This window comes from Anarhichas minor, unplaced genomic scaffold, assembly GCF_050575085.1.
Source record: "Anarhichas minor isolate MPS153535 unplaced genomic scaffold, ASM5057508v1 ptg000003l, whole genome shotgun sequence".
NCBI lineage: Eukaryota > Metazoa > Chordata > Actinopteri > Perciformes > Anarhichadidae > Anarhichas > Anarhichas minor.
Genome location: NW_027466449.1, coordinates 11,691,786 through 11,710,536, shown reverse-complemented (window position 1 = coordinate 11,710,536; position 18,751 = coordinate 11,691,786). Strand labels below are relative to the sequence as shown.

Sequence of the window (18,751 nt, the reverse complement as noted above, 5' to 3'; positions counted from 1 at the left end):
CTAACGCCTTCATGACCACGGATGCTATAGAGCAATTTGGTCTGAAGTCACTGAGGCTGGGGGGTCTTAGTTAATTTTGGCACAGGGATTATGGTCGAGTCCGTGAAACACTGCGGAACATTGTTAGGGGGGATTGTTGAAGACGTTAGTGAACATTGGAGCCAGCTGAGCTGCACAGTGGTTAAGTACAGCTGGACTGATCCTGTCTGCCTGCTGCTTTGTTTTCCTGAACGTGATCCTCACCTGACATGAATGTAAAGTGTTGTATTGGTACTTTTAATTAAGTACGTAAAGGATCTGAGTACTTCTTCCACCACCATCTAAATGTCGATTAATGTCTATATACCATGCCACCCCTGATACTCCAAACCTCTTTTTTTCTTTGAATGAATAACGCATATTGGAAAATAATGGATGCTGGTGGCCTAGTTTGGGGCAAAGAATCTGTTATCATTGTAAAACATGTTTTGTCTTCCCAGCTGCTACAAAGCAGAGTCCAGAGGGAGAAGCTGTTAGGGGATCGGTCACAGTCTGTATGCCTCAAATCAATACGTTGCCACATGAAACACGTAAACCCAGAGAGAGACATTTCCCTTTGTGAGCCAGTGGGCATATAGGGAACTCCGGATCAACCACGTCAGGCGATTTACCGTAACACTCCCCAGAGAGGGAGTCAGAACAAAAGGAATCTGCCTTTATGTAACCAAGCCTGTAAAATCAGAGGCATAAAAGGCCCTGGAAACCATCAATCACATGGGGCACTGACACACCCGCCATCACAGAAGCAAACAGGGGCAAGCAGGGAAACCAGAGATACCTCTAAAGTAGGCCATCAACTATTCATTCTGATGTGATACGCCGACACATATCAGGTGTGATGCGGTCTTTAGCCTCCGCTCGTCTTAACAGGAATCACTGCTGGCCGAGGCAGCAACGCCTCAGAGCCGTTACACAGATTGTTCAGAGGGAAGACATGGCTCCATGCATATTTCATGACGGTAGTCCACTTTTGGGATAGCTCATCGGCTGTTTTAGAGATTCTGGTGACAGGCGACCAAGACGCACACTCTATACCAAAAGGGATTGATGTTTTTTTTTCATGAATTAATGAAGTGACTTATTAAGTGTCCTCCTGTAGGCTTTACTGACACGCCGTATAAGTAACACAGCATGAAGAGGACTTTAGTTATCTATCCAGACAAGCTAGTATAATCCTTTATTTAAAGTCTCTCCACTAAAGAAGCAAACAGTGGCGATGAGCTTCTGAGCTGCGATATCAGCATTGTAATTACAAATAAAGAAGTCTGCCAGAGAGTGGGATGATCAGTCATTTATTAAAGTGTATAACACAAGAAAACGCTACCATTCATGCCATTGCTCACACTTTCAATCTCTCTCTTTTTCACCTACGTCCATGCATTTACTCAACTTTCACACTTAAAGGTGCTTTATGCATAGTGCCAAGTTTATTACACAGCTACTCTGTGAATAAACCACATGAAATTGGCAGTAATCATTGACTCCCATATTAAATGAAAGGACATGTTTAGAAAAGGCAGTTGCTTTGTCTTCCACACACACGCACACACACACACACACACACAAAACACACACACAAAACACACATACAGTATATAGATTCTTACTCACTGTAACAGAGTTAGTTCACATTCAGATTGACAGAAATTCTGTATGCATTAATTGTCATATATTGATTAAATGTGCTTGGAGGAATAAACCAAGTCATTTGTGCATAATTTCTGCCTTCATTCAATAGAGTAGATCAGAAGTATTCATTTTTCCATTTGATGTTTGTTTTTTCAATCCAGTACAACAAACCCACAAACAACATGGGTGTGAAAATTGAGCTGATCCCAAAACGTCTTCAAATTGCTTTGAAGTGAATTCCTGCTTTATAATGGAAGACAAGGAAAATCACCCAATCCTCATAGTTGAGAAGCTGTAATCATCATAAGTTTTCGCTTGAAATTGTTCTTTTCTAATCGTTTGAGTTCCAGTCTTAACAAAACATTGCTTCACAAATGTCCTGTTGTTTTGTTGGGCTCCTGTATTGGATTGTATTATATTGTAAAGCTGTTATTGTGTGAATCACCTCTGAACGAGCATTAAATGCTCATATGATCTTTGATGTTGCAGTTGTAGCACCGGTTGACCTGGTTAAATTGTTTAAGCTCTTGCCTCGAGAATTTAGTATAGTGTAGTTCTCCAGGAGCGCTGATTTTGAGCAATTTAAGCAGTGATATTGGCACCTCATTCTTGATGTTGTGAAAATATGGTCAATGTGTTTTTCTTTACCTGAGGGGTTATCGTGGATCATCCATCACTTTTTTGTTTTGTAAATGCTTTAAACAGATAAACAACAGACATGATGCAAATTCAAGCTTGAACTTAAGGGAATAGTTTCATATTTTGTGAAATGCACTTTTCTCGCTTTCTTGCAGCGAGTTAGATCGATATCGTGCATATATGTGTTCAATATGAAGCTGGAAATGTGGAAAAATGGTAAAAACATAACATCAAGAACTGCATTTGAAATGAAGAACTTGAAGTCTCCACTTGTGTTTCTCTTATCTCAGTAACATTGGGTTTTAATCCTTGTTACACCTGCTGTAGTAGCTAAATATGGTGTTGTCTATCCACCTGCGGAACTTGGATACAGCAGTGTAGACTCCAGGAAACTGGGCGTCAGCACATCCTCTCCCCCAGGACACCAAGCCATAGATCCGGCCCTCACATACAAGCGGACCCCCAGAATCCCCCTGAAACAGCAGCAAATAAGGGGACTTCAGCGATGACTGATATTTTACTGAACAAGAAACTTAAAGAATAGATTTGGTGATATTCTATATTTTTCTTATTGTCAAAAGATGTGTGGAGAGACAAAAACCAACACTGAGTTGATCCTACTAGCAAGCGTAGCAGCAAGTAGAAATAGCTTATTCCATGTACCATAGAGCTCCATTGTTGTCCAATTGATGCAGTTTTTGGGTAATGTAGTTTATTTTGACTCAACACACACACACACCATCCTGCTGCAGTAAACATTTAATATATTTATAATATTTCATCAAATGTGTATTAATCCACAGCTGAAAATAATCCCCAACATATGCCCAATTTTCTCCTGTTGAGTTACGCCTGCCAAAAACAAATGCAATACATATGTGAGACCAGTGGGGAAATAATTATACAGACCATTTAGGCTATTTCAGTAAAATGTAAAATACTCCAATATAAGTAGAAGTTGTGCATTCAAAATGTTAAAAGTACATAGATATTAGTAGTGAAACGTTTTGAAGTATTAAAAGTATTTTCAGACAGGACACGAGTCTGAAAATAAAACTTAATGTTGACTTATATTAACTTTCCGTCAAACGTTACGTTAAACGTTGCGTCAACCGTTATATACGTAGGTGACGTAATTATGGTATTTCAAGCATGATCTTTTACTGAAGTTTTGTTTCATTATTGGTTTGTTTTGTTTGAATTCACAATGTTGACCACATATTCAAAACCGTGAACGTAATTCTGGAGAAAATATGTTTCCCTCAAAACGTAATTGAGAATGCTGTTAAGTTTTGTGGGAACTTCATTTCTTAGTTAACAGGGTTTGTCAATGTTGTGCTATATTATTGGATTATTATTAGCACTGCATTAATGTAAAGCAGCATTTTATGTTGCAGCTGGTTGAAGTGGGAATAACTTCTTAACGAACTATATGCTGAAGGGTAGACGTAGTGTAGTAAACCGCAATCTCCAACTGGTGACCGATCCGCACACTGAGTACAACTAGGTCCTCTTACCTGGCAGGCATCCTTTCCACCAATACTGAAACCAGCACAGAGCATGTTTTCTGTGATGCTGCCGTCGAAGGACCCACTGCTGTTGCACTGTTGTGTGGAGACGATGGGCAGCATGACAGTGCGGAGGGTGGAGGGGATCTGACCTCCATTGGGGCTGGTGTATCCCCATCCTGACACTCGACACGATCTGCCCACTGCTATGGAGGCGCCCTGCCGGGGCAGCAGAGCGATGGAAACGTAGCTGTTCAGATGGACCGGGGCCCTCAGCTGGAGAGATGGTGAACAGTTTGATCAGTAAACAGACCTCCCGAGAGCCACAGATGGAGTAACACACTCAAGAATCGGCCGATAGTTTGCACCTTTATAAGCATGATGTCATTGTTGGTGGTGGTGGAGTTGTACTCCGGGTGGGGAAACAAAAGTTGAGGAAGAATTTCTTGCTCTGTGCCCTCATAGATGGTTAAAGAGTAGTCTCCCGCTACTATCATCATTTTGTTTACTCTGCAGAAACAAAAACGCTGTAGCGGTTAAATGCTTCTTCAGGAATAGTTCAACATTTTGAGATCTATCTGTCTGTTAAACCTGACGCTACAGCCAGTAGTACAGCACACATTTGTACCTACGTTAATAACTGAAAATACAGAGCCTTTCACGACAGTATGTTGTCTGCAGTATGTCCCACTTCATATGTTTAGGGTGTCCCTATTTTGTTTTTAAAATATCCAATGATGTTGTTTATTCAACATTTATGTTTCAGCAGTAGGGCCGTGAGGCCGTCATATGCTTGCATCAGATTCCCGTACCACAGAGCTCCATTGTTTCTGGTGCGCTTGTATCACTTTCAGGAACATTCTCTCAGTGTCGATAACCTCCTGAATTGCCTATTTGATATGGCTTGAAAGTACTGGATCTTCTCATGAAGCCCTGTATATACACATTTACACGCAGAGAAGTCAACACGAGGTCATCATATGTCAATAGGAATATTATTGTTGTTTGTAACTTCCTTACGAAAGGCGAAATCCGGGCACACGGTTTTACCTCTATATTATCCCAAAGGTCACACCGCTTTTATATTCAGCAGACGTAAATCAAAAGAAGAAAAATTAGCTCACCCAATGTTACAGTGTGCTGCTGTGATTACCCAGTACTTATTTATCAAGGAGCCCCCACATAAGTGCTGACGCTGTGTTGTCTGTATCGACACAATGTACTTGATTGAATGTGGAACTGGTGCGTATCCTCCCACTATACGTTCCTGGGCCTCCTTTTGACCTGCGACACACACCCAGAGGGAAAGAAATACCATCTTAGATGGGATTTAGAGAGAGAAACACACATAACAGTCTAGAGGGAGCTAACAAATTTGAAACATTATTACTGCAGCTGCAGCATCAGCAGGAACAATAAAGAAAACAACAGCTGACTTCAGTGCACAGATGCTCCCGGCTGAGCAGATCAATGAAAAACAATCTCACCTCTGAGGTACATTGATTCACAGTAAAGGATTAGTCTGACCATCATTATCTATCTGATGCTAACACAGGAGGGGTTTGAATCCTGCAGTAAAAAGCAGTGTTGTAGAGCAACTAAGTACATTTACTCAAGTCAAGTGCTGCACTTAAGTACAAATTTGAGGTACGGATGATTTACTGTAGTATTTTTTGTCACATTATACTTACATTTTGAGGATATTGCGGTACTTTTAACCCCAGATTACAGATTAAGATTGTACATACAAATGATACGATGATCTTGTAAAACGTGATGTACTATTACGGAATAAAAAAAGATAATCTTCACTTTTGCTAATAATACTTACATACTTTCACTTGAGTGGCGTTTTCAATGAAGGAATTTTACTTGGAAAGAGGTAGTTTTATATCACAGTGTTGCAACTCAATGGTTACATTTGACTCATTTTAGGCCAAGGATTAAGTATCATTACGCCATCAGAATTTGAAGCCTGGCATTACAGAGCAGGCTTTGACACAGCAGACCTTAACTGAATAAATGAAACAAGAACAGTCCAATCTTTTGAGACGTGGGGAGGACTTTGGGGCACTTGGCCTCAGGACCATGGTATTTCTAGAATCCTGGCCATGAGAGTATCTACACTGTAAACATTTGAACATTTCTGTCAAAAATGTAAAGTGTACATCACAGCGACTGAGAGCCATCTCAGACACAGAAATGCCATCAGCAATGAAACGATTCCCTCTCATTACTGATCGAGATATTGACTCCAAGCCATAATTAGCAGCAGTGGTGCGTGTCAAGAGCAAAATGGTAACTCTATCTATTCAGTATACATGGCATGGATTGGGTGTGCGTGAGACACACATACATACATGAGCATTAGAAAGCGTTATGTAATGAAGAACGATGTGTCTCCTAATGTGTGTAATAATGTGAGCTGAATCAGATATAAGATGCAATAACGTGTTATTTTTGGCTGCTGCACAAACTGCTAAACTGTGTTGTAGCAAGTCAATTGTATGTAATTCACTGCTTATGTAGTTAGCTGCCATTAATCCAGACAAATCTTCTTTTTCACATCCTCAGTCTGCAGTATTGTCTGTTGTGAAATTGCACGGTTCTGCTCGGTCCCAGATCCTAAAGACCTATTCAAGATGCCGGTGTCTCCTTTCACGTTTTACCTTTGTGACATAATTGCCACAAAAGGAGGTGGTGGCCACAATAACGTATTGTTGTTGTGTTGTTCACTTTCATCTGTTGTTCCTGAGGTTTCAAATTATTTTGGTGACTACGCACACTTTTACTGACCATTTCAAAAGCTCTTTATCTAAAAAGGTATCCTTTGATGCATCGAGTAAGATTGTGCATGTTACAGGAATTTATTTATTTTGAAAAGATTTCATGGCATATCTGCTCTTTATTAGCTTGTGTGAAGATTGGAGAAAATGACATGAACTAAGAGACTGGGCCGCTGATACCTACCTTGATACATGAGCAGCCACGGCGCCCCACAATGTGTATCACAAGAGTGTCATTACAAAAGACTTTACAAGGTGAGCCTAGCTGGATGTTAAAATATCACAACCCATGTGTCCATTTTAGAACTGAAATATTTTCAATTTAAAAGTACAATATATGCCAATTCTGCCCTCCTCTTGTTCCTCTGTTGGTGTGATTTATGATTTAAAGCTGTGAGACGCTCAGTCATGCCCAGATTAAAATGGCTCTGAGTCAAACTTTTTTGTCAAAAGACCGTCTCAAGGGAGGATCAGTACTGCCAATGCCACAGCTAAAAGGCAACCATCAAAACATTGATACAAGGGATGGCAATAACATATTAGATACACATTCAGCCCATTTAAATGCAGATTCAATTTATGAAACCCCTAAAAAAAATGTCAACAGTATCCCAACATTCCTGTCATTGTAACCAAGAGGCTTCATGCACGAATAAACTGTAAAATTAAGATAAAGAAGCGTACTTACAGTTTACAGCCAGGACTTCAAACAGTACACAAAGCACTAAGGATGACAGGTCCATGGTGAGACAATGGGGAGAGCAGTCGGCACGCAGAGTGAGGAATCACCTGTGTACTGCGTGTCTGATCTTAACGTGAGGCCACACACCTGCACTCTCAGGTTTCTTATAGTTCCTTAGTTCCTATTTCTGTTTCCATGGTCACCTCCCTTGTCCTGGACCGATATATAATTGAAGATTCCACAGCACGCCCCATGTCTCAACTATTCCATGACTTACTCAAGCTGCCCTAAACTTCATCATTGTTTATTTAATCACCCAGTTGACTGCAGGCCCATTTAAGGTCCCACAAAAGGTTACGCATAGACTATGTTTCTTGTGTTGCCAGTTGTATCATACAGTACAGTTATTGTAATGTTGTAGCCCCGTCAGCTATGTCCAATATTTGACATTTTGCAGCTTGTGATAGAAGCTCAGGATATGGATCAAACGGGCTGCTATCCCCCTGAATGAAAGGAGATGCAGTAAGAGTCTCTGCAGCTCTTCATCGCTCTACCTTCTCCTCTCACTTATTTCCTCAGGAAGGATTAATGAGGGTTTTGACTAATGGAAAGCAGCAACGGCTTTTGTCTTCGACTACATTGAGCCAGCGCTGCTGCTCCACATCTATTTTAGGAGTGGGTGTCATTAAAAATGGAGCACAGCTCAGACAGGTCTTGTCACTGCGACAATCCCTCTGTGGAGGTCCTGACCTCAGCTGGCTAATAGCCCTCTTTGTCGCCCTCTGTGCTACTGATAGCTGTGCTCTCACGTCCCCAGAGTGCTGACCATTGCCTTTATTCCCGCAATATCCCCTCTTCAGTCCAAGTGCTGTCATCATAGCACGTGGCTGCCAGCGATCTCACATTCGTCCACCTGGCCGTAGCTTAGATTGTATTACATCTGTTACACTTGACAAAGGTTATAAACAAAACTCACCCTGAATGATTTTAAATGAGCTTGAGGATGGAAGTTAGTCTGTGTTGTTTTTAAATTACTGACATTAGAAAAGACAACAACTAGAAAAATCCCTTAAAAAAATAACTAATGTATGACACTGTGACAAAATGTTCACTGGCAAGGAGACATGGAGATACTCGTGGTTTACAGTCTTGAATGGGGTGACGCTGACATGTTTTCAGTGTATCACTGTCATTACTTCTCATAAAGCACCAATTACTGTGCTGGCTTCCTGATGCATTTTGTCCTTGGAGAAAGGATCTTCAGTTACAAATCTATTTAGCTAGTCAAAGGGGAATTCCTATGACGTTATATATATATACAAGTATTAGTATTATTAGTTGGTATTATATTAAGCCTATTTGTAAATCACTAATCCAGTCCTATGTTAAATGTAGCATTTTGAAGCCATGGTCATACAGTATCTGTAGCTAACAGTTTGATAAATCAGAACTAACGTGTTTAACAAACCTGGGTGTAGTATAGCGGTACAGCGTGTGAATTGTTTGCCTATTGTAATGGAGAGAACTGAATGTACTACCAGAGAGTAATCTGAGTGCCGAGGTGAAATATTCTTTGAATTTTCTAAATGTAATTCATACAGATGTTTTTTTACCTTGTTTTTGGTCAGTTGCAACGTGGTGTTGTATGTAGACACTATCCTTATCCCAGCCAAATGACAACATGTATCAATGTCTGTGTGTTGATTTGTAAATGAGACACGTTTGTTTATGAATATAAAATGAACTACAAAACCCAGAGTGTACTGCTGTTCAGGTTTCTAAGTTCATTGATGCATTTTAACTGTGTCACTGTGATTCTTTATTAAAAATAATTATATCCACTCCAGACACGTAAGAATCAAGCTAATTAATACAAGCAAATCTAATCACGTCAACATGGTTATAACATTTACTGTATTCTGTCCATAATGTGGTGATGGTGATGACCACCTAAAGGCGTTCCCATCCCAAATATCTTCATATCCCAAGGTGCAAGCAGATAACTAGAGCTTAGAAACAGTCATAATACACAAGAACACTTTAGCTTTGTCATGTTGTAGGTCATTTTCATTGTTGCAGCGTGAGATGGCACAAAACAAGACGAAAAGATAATTTTAACAAAAGATTTGAACATGGATACAATTACACTATAAAAGGCAACTAGAGAGCACTGATCTCACCAGTTGGACATACTCTGAAGGTTGCTGTGTCTGGGCTCACAGGTACGTAGAAGGTGATTCTAATCTTTAATAATTCAGGGCCGTACCCTCTATCACCAGTTTATTTTGTGGAATAAATGTTTAAATTGTATTACCATTCATTTAGTCATACATAGTCTAATGAGGGATCAACTGAGAGGAAATAAGGCAAGAAAGTTGTATGTGTATAGCCTAACCATAATTAGCGACAATTCTTTTTCTTTTATTTCACACAAACACAATTAGATTAGATCAGGATTGTCAAAGTAATTAATTTAGTTGGCACTTATACACTGTGTATAATGTGCTTCTAAAAATGTTTCTGCATTACAGATGATAAATAAAAACATGGCTCTGCTGCAAAGCTCAACTGTGCTGTTGTTTTTGGCAGTCTCTGTGTCAGGTAAGTTCCTCAATCCCAAAATGTTTATACCTGAGTGCGTAATAAAAGGTATGAAATCCTGCTCAACATGTAGAACCACATTGAAAGGGGCATTTACAGAACACTGGCTGACGTCAGGGTGAAAAAAGGAATTGTATTTATCCTATATCAAGAGTAATGGATATACCAAAACTCTGCCAACGGGGCCTTGAGACTCTCCAACCTCTCTTTAAGATTATAAAGAGCACAGAGCATTAAATATGAAATCAATTTGACATTTTTTGGAAAGAAAAATAAGTTACAGGGCACCTGTTCTCACTGTCTTCAGAGACCTTTGCACAGAGAATTATTGGGGGACAGGAGGTCACGCCCTACTCTATCAAATACCAGGCATCCTTGCAGTCCCGCGTTGGACAACACTACTGTGGAGGAACCTTAGTGCACCCTCAGTGGGTGGTCTCTGCTGCCCACTGCTGGAGACCGTAAGTACTGACACCATAAAATGAGGGAAGCATTGCTACAGTGAAGAAGTTAAATTGGCATTTTACTGTATTTTACAGTTAAAGGGTCGACACTGAATCACCTTTTGTCTGTTTTTCGCCATTAGGACAAGTCAGATGAAGGTGGTGCTGAGTGAACACAACCTGAATAAACCTGAAGGATTTGAACAGGTTTTTGAAGTCTTACAGATATTTTTCAGCAACTATAAATACAGGACATTCGACAACGACATCATGCTCATCAAGGCAAGTATAGGAGAGCCAGCCTGAAATATTGGGGCTCTTGACACATGCATACACTCTTCACTCGTGTTCGTAATTGATGAATAATGCCATTGCTTGGTGTGCATATGTAAGCCTGAACTTTAATTTGTGTTACAGCTGGATAGACCAGCACAGCTGAATGCCAATGTCCAGCCAGCTGTTTTGCCAGTTGTTAATAGCCGACCTCTACGTTACAATGACGTCTGCACGGTCAGCGGCTGGGGTGTGACACAGATTTACAGTAGCTACCTCTCTCCTGCGCTACGTTCTGTGGACGTGAGACCTATATCTTTGTGCCATTATTATTACTGGGGGATGATCACTGCAAACATGTTGTGTGCTGGATCTCGATGGGGTGGCAAAGATTCCTGCCAGGTACAAAAACATTTCCTGTTGCATGGTCGGTGGATTGGGCGCTTGTGTTAAATGCTTTCACTGTTGCTTAATAACAATGCTGCATAAAGTTTTCTTGCATATTACATATTATTTTATTATAATAATTAATATTTCCCTTTTTATTGCCCCCGCATGCTGTGTATTGTATGTTTCTGCGTTGCATGGTTTAATTAGTGCAGTACAATGTAGCATAATGATGCCCTGTGCAGCCGTGGTACATTTACTGTACTGTACTTAAGCACAGTTTTGATGCTATTAGTCAGAAGCCAATAATACTATTTACACCAAAGAGGAATAGACAATGTGGCTTTTACACCCAAGTGCTATAGCAGGACAAAGACAAGCAACCAGGTGTCCGTCGTTAACAATGCTATTTACACTTGACCTGGGCACACATTAATAATGTATGTATATGTAGCCTACTGTAGGCTATGTATATTTTTCTGAAACATAACCAAGTAGTTTTATTTCCTAAACATAAGCAAACTGTGACTGAACACTTAAAAGATGAATAATTAAAATCAGTGTAAAGTGTAAAAATACACTGAATAAACCCCAGTTTCCTGAATGAAAGTCCTGAGTTTGACCCATTAATCGTCACCCCAACCTACTCTCTATATACGCTCTTTATGCCACTATTACTATGACTACTAAAGTTTTCTGCAGAAAGCCTTTTTGTTAGCTGACTATTGCTAAATTAAGTAGCATATTCAACTTGGCCCGGTGTAAATAGCAGAATTGCTGCGGTGTCACCAGCCCGGTTACATGATACCTTCTACTTCAATGTAACTCTTTGAGGCACATACTTTTTATTTCCCTACATTTATCTGACAACTTTAATTACTTTGCAGATTCACATTACTAACACACAATATAATCGACAAATATGATATGCTACATAAACAAAGCTCAGATTACAACACATACAGATGGAGTGTGACTTCATTCTCTGCTAAGTACGCTATTACTCCACTATATCTTTACATTGCCAATAGTTGTTTGCTGCTATATGAATGCTCTGATTGTAGTATAAAGAACCTTTCAGTAACATAATGATATCACCACAGCTGTGTAGTGCATGTTGTCACTACTATGATCCCTTTTTTCATTATTACTTGTATCCTATTTCAGTAACTATTTTAGTTTATTTTGTTTGTCATCGCTAATGTGTCTTTGTGATCCACAGGGTGACTCTGGTGGTCCCCTTATTTGCAATGGCAAATTGGAGGGCATTGTCTCCTGGGGTATCAGCTGCGCAAACCCATACTACCCTGGAGTCTACGCCAAAGTGAGGAATTACGTCACCTGGATCAAAAGGATAATCAAATATAAAACCTAATGAACAGTTGCCACAATCAAACAGCTGATTCACAACATTATGTTTAATGGCTTATTTTGTCACAAATTACTCTCTCTGTGTTTGGTACTAATTGTCAATATTACACATTGTTTAATTGCAATTCATGTTAGGATATGTTATATAGAGCCACGGTTATAAGTCATTTTTAGATATTTCCAGGTTTCCAAGAAATGTGTTGATATTCATCATTGAATTCATTGATTTTTCGTCCATTGTTCTGATAGAGAAATAAGATAGAGAAATAAAGCCATTGTTATTATTTTATCATCATTATTATTATTATTATTATTATTGTAGTAGTTGTAGCACATATGTTAAAGCAGCTTAATCAGTAGAGTTGGGCAATGTGGTTAAAATTATTGATAATATTGAATTAACACCTAATTCATTGAATGTTTTTCAATACATACCAAAGTCCTGGGTCCTTTTCTAAAGTTACTACAAGCACTGAATCAATGAGTAAAGCATCCACAGTGACAATAAAGATGAGTTCTTATGAGGATATGATGAATCTCTTGCATGGCATCACAAGAATCAAAACAGTTAATGAATTACATTCTCACATACTGCATCCGCAACGTTATGTCTAAACAAAAGCCATGAAGAAGACAACTGGATCAAAATACTTTATCATGAGCCCTAAAAGGCCAAAAGAGTTCAATGAGCTTAGATCAGAGTTCAGAGTAGGAGCATCCCTCATGGCAAAGAATAAGGAACGGTCATTACCAGTAAGTCATTATTTCTGCCGATTGAATTTCATAAAGCTGTCCATGCATTTATGATGTAGACAATACTTCAACATTGCTGATAGACTCTTCCGATGATATATTTTGGAAACAAGTAAAAGAAAAACTGGTATGTTGTCCAAAACAATGGCTCAGCTGCTTATGTAGATTAGTTGTTCTAAATCAGAGCTCAGACTTGCACACTTCTGGCCATTAACACTGATCACAGCTTAGCTATTCAATTGACTATACCAGGGGTGTCCAAACTTTTTTCAAAGAGGGCCAGATTTGATAATGTGAAAATGCCCAAGGGCCAACAGTCCCTGCTGACATTATTTTAAACAATACAAGTAGCCTTGTAGATAAAACGGGGATGAATTTATATCATTGTATAAAGAGAGTGACATGAGAAGATCAATCTCATGTCTGTAAGTTAAATCAGCTATAATCACTATTTTAAAGTGATTAGTGACTCATCTAAAACATTTTAAAAAGGAATAACTTCAATAGAATCATTCTATACACTGTAGCTTCTTTACATTCTATTAGAATGTAAAGAAGTTACATTCTGATACAATGTAACTTCTTTACATTCTATTAGAATGTAAATAAGTTACATTGTTGCCTTTTCTTTTCTTTTCTTCCCACAAGAACGTAATTTTGTCAGGTTGATAAAAAAAATATCACTTTACTTCCTGACATTGTTATTTATACCAATATGTACTAATGTGCAAGTGTACCTTACCTCTTTTACTCCAAGTTATGCATACATGTTTGACTATTTGTGATGGATACAGCACACATAAGTGTTTACATAATCTAGCCATTGCAAATTATGTCTGTTTGGTATAAAAATCAATTAGCAGACGGCAAACTCGACTTAAATTGCGACTTGAATGACCTCTCAATTGCAGTTTTCCGTGTCGGATTTTGTTTCTTTCGGATTGGCCTGCAAAAATACGTCATCTTCGTCGCCTGACATTCTCGCGCATGCTCAGTAACAGCTGTTTTGTTTACCATAACACTGTCCTTGCCTGAGGTACCCAAGGACAGCCTGACACAAGCGGAGCACAGCCTTTTGGCCCTCCGGGTGAATTATGTCTGTGAAACACGCTATTAGCCGGGGGCTCGAGTTGGGCCGGTCGGTCTTTCAGCTGGGTCTCCTCAAATCGGGTGGCCGGTTCGCAGCAAAGCTCCGAGCTGACCGTTTCCGTGTAGGGCCGTCGGCCCGCACCGTTCAGCCTCAGGCTTTCCTGCCGTCTCGGTACCGCTATTTCCGCACCTCTCTGAAGGGCCTGGCCGCCCAGCTTCAGTCCGCCGGTTTCAGGAGAAGGTTTGGCGGCGGGTCCCCGCGGAACAGGGCCGTGTTTTTGGCTTTCGGTCTCGGCGTGGGGCTCATCGAACAACAGCTTGAAGATGACAGCAGGAGTGCGGCGACATGTAATGAGATCCAGGTATGCTGTCCCTACATAAGGTGTTGTTCTTAAGTAACACTACTGTGCTAAAGTAGTTTTGGAGTACTTGTAACGTTCATTTACTTGGGTATTTTCATGTTATGCTACTTCTAATCCACTACATTTAACTGACAACAACCATATTTACTTTATTTTCTTGCTGATTGAGATTTTATATACAAAACACAATTATAAAAATTATACATTGTTGTTCACAAAGTTGTTCACCTGCTTTACACTAATTGCCTACTACTGCTTCTACTACTAATACTAGTACTATTACTACTACTATTACTGCTTCTACTACTACTATTACTGGTACTACTATTACTACTAGTAGTGTGATGCTTTTGAAGTCATAGCCAGTTGATGTGGTTAAGTCTGTAAACGCCTTTTGATAACATCTATATTTATTATGTGTTGACAAATATTTCTGTGTTAAAGCTCCAAAAACTTTATTGGACTTCAACCGGTCGAATGTGCACACATCTACCTTTCTGCATCTTCTTGTTTTTCTGCAAAATATTTCTCCCCATTTGCAGGCGGTGTTCAGGAAGAGAAGATTCCAGAGGCCATTCAAGCCATGCACCTCTGGGTATAAACTGGAGGATTACATTATCGGTAGTCAGATTGGGAAAGGCTCCAATGCTGCTGTGTACGAGGCTGCGGCTCAGTTTGCCCCTCAGGAGAGTAACAGCAAGTGCTCCATGGTTCAGCTGGGAGAAGATGAAGAGGAGACGGCTCGATCTCCGACATGCTGCTCGCTTAGAAACTTCCCTATGGCTATCAAGATGATGTGGAACTTTGGGGTCGGTATTCCACAATATTCTACACTTCCCCCCCCCCCCCACACAATGTTAGGTGTTAGGCAAACAGATGACCGGAACAAATCAGCGCATCAGACATGTATTTTTGATGCCCTTTGTTTGCAGGCAGGGTCGTCAAGTGAGGCGATATTAAAGTCCATGTCACAGGAGCTGGTGCCTGCAGGCCCCCTGGCCCTAAAGCTGGAGAAAGAAGAAATCACTCTGGAGGGGTACGTGTTACACTTTCAGTGCTTTTGTCGGTCATTCCTAGTCCTGCAGACCTGAACACGGTGTAGGAAGGAATGCTGAACTGCTGTGATCTCTCTACATGCAGACATTTTGGAGTCCTGCCCAAGAGAGTGTCGGCACACCCGAATGTGATCAGAGTGCACCGGGCCTTCACAGCGGACGTCCCATTGCTACCAGGTGCTGAAGAAGAGTATCCAGCTGTGCTGCCGGCCCGGCTTAACCCTGCTGGTTTGGGCAACAATCGCACTCTTTTCCTCGTCATGAAGAAGTAAGACCTGCCATCTTTCACCCTCTCACAATGATTTAATTTATCATTACTATTGCTAATAATATGCAGGCCATACATGGTATCAAATAGTGGCTTTGATTTCATGAAAATCTTACAGGATTACAACTTTAAGAGGTGTAGACAAGAAAACCTGAGGCATGCAGTTGAGTAGGACTAATATGCTGTCTTCCTCCGTGCTGTAGCTACCCGTCCACACTGCGTCAGTACCTGGAAGTGTCCACACCAGGCCGCAGGCAGGGCTCTCTGATGGTGCTGCAGCTCCTCGAGGGGGTTGACCACCTGTGCAGACAGGGTGTTGCTCACAGGGATCTCAAATCAGACAACGTGCTGTTGGAGTTTGACTCAGGTTAGATCGACATTAAGTCATTAAGAGAACAATCCAGACATCAATTAGAGATCTGATTCCATCAGTTCTATGTAAAACAGTTAAATTGATTTTGCTTTTATGCAGACGGATGCCCTCGTTTAGTGATTACTGACTTTGGCTGCTGCCTGTCACAGAGTGACTCTAATCTACAGCTGCCATTCAACAGCATGTGGGTCAACAGAGGCGGGAATGCCTCCCTCATGGCCCCCGAGGTAGGCTTAAGTAGCTCTTGATGGAACCTTTCACAGTTTGTATACACTGGCGATGCACAGAAGTGTGCGCATGCGGTTTGGCAACGGACGTACGGTGGAGAGCCATAGCTTGTCAAGCTATGCGAGGCCATTAACCACCAAAGATCTTGAATGAACCTACACATTTATAATATTTTTGAAACCATACAAAAGGAACAAACATAAGACAAAAGTTTCACACACCAAGAAAAACAACCACTTGGACAATAATACAAGTCATTACAGTTGATCGTAATTTTACTTTTCTTGAATAACCACACATTAAATTCCTATCATGATGCGTCTGCCCAAAGGTGGCCACTGCAGTTCCAGGGTGTGGTGTGGTGATTGACTACAGCAAGGCGGATGCCTGGGCAGTGGGGGCCATCTCCTATGAGATATTCGGCCAGCCTAACCCATTCTATCGAGCTGTGGGACTGGAGAGCAGGAACTACCAGGAGAAGCAGCTTCCTCCTCTGCCCTCCGGCGTTTCAGCTGATGTGCAGTTGGTGATCCAATTCCTCCTCAGGAGGAGCCCAAGCAAGGTAATATATATATCATATATACTGTATATTAACAATTTAATCATAAACACATTGGTTGTATAGGTGTGAATGGTGATTACACAGCCTGCTGAGTTAAATCCCCTGCAGACTGCGTGGACACCACCCACTGAGAAGTGGATTCAAATAAAAATGTATTCTGATTCAGATACAGCCCTGCTACAATACATTTATACTGTATGTTAATTGTCACACGGCAGCGCCCCAGTGCCCGTGTGGCAGCTAACATGCTACATCTGAGCCTCTGGGGACGGAAGGCTCTGGCCAACCACGACAGCGTTGGCATGAGGAAGCTGGCCGATTGGCTGCTGTGCCAGTCTGCTGTGGTCCTCCTGAAGGGCTGCGGTGGACCCAGTGGCAACATGGTGGAGGCGGAGCTTCAGAGGAGCTTCCTGTCTAACCTGGACCTGGAGGACCTGCGCACCGCTGTGGGCTTCCTCCTGTATGGACGAGAGCAGCAGCAGGCCTGCATTCTGTCTGCATAGATCCACTCCCACTCAATCAGACACACAGCTTAGGAGTGAATGAGAGTGAATATTTTCTTTTACAAGCTCTAATGCACTTTAGATATTTGCTGGGAAATACCCTAAGCTACGGTTATTGTTCCCTGTGTGTTTGATTAAAATGTGTCTGTGTTGAGGTTTCGGACTGATAAAGGTGAAGGTAAAAGCAGATGATTTAAATTAGAGTAAAAAGTGCATACTTAGGCCCTACTGTGTAGGGCAACATTAGGTTTGACATATTCACAGGTAACATGCAGCCTTTACACAACTAGTTTGTCCATCAAACTGTCAGCTAAAAACTAGTTGGGTGTCTGTGGCCCTAACAATCTGTCAATTTCCTATTTAAAATGCATGAAAGAACACCCCAACATGTTACTACATAGTTATTGTAATAATAATGGTAGGTGGCATGGATCATGCAGATTATTGACCGACTTTAAGGATGTGATTTTGTTTCTTTTATGCTCCAGTGGTTTGCACTTGATGTCCATGGTTGCACTTTCTCAGAGCAATTATTATGGTTTACTGGTGTTTGTTTGTTGTATTCTAGTAAATTATATATAAAAATAATGATGATTTGAATAATGTTTTAACCCTTCACACTTAACTATGATCTGTTAGATCTCAAAACAAGTCGCAGCAAGCCTACACATTTGGCACCATGACAGGCATAACAATCATTATCATGTGGACAGTGGGGAATACAATATACAGGGTGTGTAAGTTTTCTTACTGAAGATGGTGAAAAATATTTTAGATACACGTAGATGTTTTTCTGCAGTTTCAGAATAAAAGTACCTGTCTGAAAGGACGTATGAATGGATTTGTGCAAATTATTGCTTTCTAGGTTTACATCTCTGAGAGTCAAGTGAGTTTTACATACATTTATCAATTTCAAAAAGTTGGTGGCTAAAACATAAGATGTTCTAGCAACAGATGGGGGGGGGGGGACAGTGGTCATCTGGCAAAGGCTCAAATATGTTATGTGTTGAGATTAAATAGTCATTTCAAGAGTATCTAGTTTCCGTATCTTTAAGTATTTCAGGATAGGCAGGCGGGTTATAATGTTGGGGAGAGTTAGGTTTGATCATACCATACTGTTGTGAGATAGCTAACATTTATCTTAGCTCTCTCCAGTCTCTAGCTCTGTGCCAGTAAACGTTGCAGATTGATGGATGGATG

General features: G+C 40.6%; 3 protein-coding genes across 4 annotated transcripts; 2 read left to right on the top strand and 1 right to left on the bottom strand.

The window, feature by feature from the left end:
* Positions 1-2,609: 2,609 nt before the first annotated feature.
* LOC142949766 (trypsin) lies at positions 2,610-7,344 on the bottom strand. The gene is made up of 5 exons (XM_076091596.1): positions 7,290-7,344; positions 4,940-5,099; positions 4,184-4,325; positions 3,825-4,091; positions 2,610-2,780 (listed from the first exon to the last, which is right to left on the bottom strand). Exons 1-5 carry the CDS (start codon positions 7,342-7,344, stop codon positions 2,610-2,612), a joined length of 795 nt encoding a protein of 264 aa, XP_075947711.1.
* Positions 7,345-9,814: 2,470 nt separating this feature from the next.
* Positions 9,815-12,362, top strand: LOC142949757 (trypsin-3). Its single transcript, XM_076091586.1, has 5 exons — positions 9,815-9,884; positions 10,192-10,345; positions 10,471-10,609; positions 10,745-11,002; positions 12,210-12,362. The coding sequence occupies exons 1-5, from the start codon at positions 9,815-9,817 to the stop codon at positions 12,360-12,362; spliced, it is 774 nt and encodes a 257-aa protein (XP_075947701.1).
* A 1,755-nt stretch (positions 12,363-14,117) lies between these two features.
* Positions 14,118-18,380, top strand: pink1 (PTEN induced kinase 1). Of its 2 annotated transcripts, none has more exons than XM_076097916.1 (8): positions 14,118-14,562; positions 15,105-15,371; positions 15,495-15,598; positions 15,703-15,885; positions 16,089-16,252; positions 16,358-16,485; positions 16,818-17,048; positions 17,215-17,435. In XM_076097916.1, the coding sequence occupies exons 1-8, from the start codon at positions 14,206-14,208 to the stop codon at positions 17,290-17,292; spliced, it is 1,512 nt and encodes a 503-aa protein (XP_075954031.1). In that variant the 5' UTR covers positions 14,118-14,205; the 3' UTR covers positions 17,293-17,435. The 2 variants fall into 2 exon arrangements, with proteins under 2 accessions (XP_075954031.1, XP_075954021.1); XM_076097906.1 differs by having other exon boundaries at positions 14,119-14,562; positions 17,267-18,380.
* The last annotated feature ends 371 nt before the right edge of the window (positions 18,381-18,751 follow it).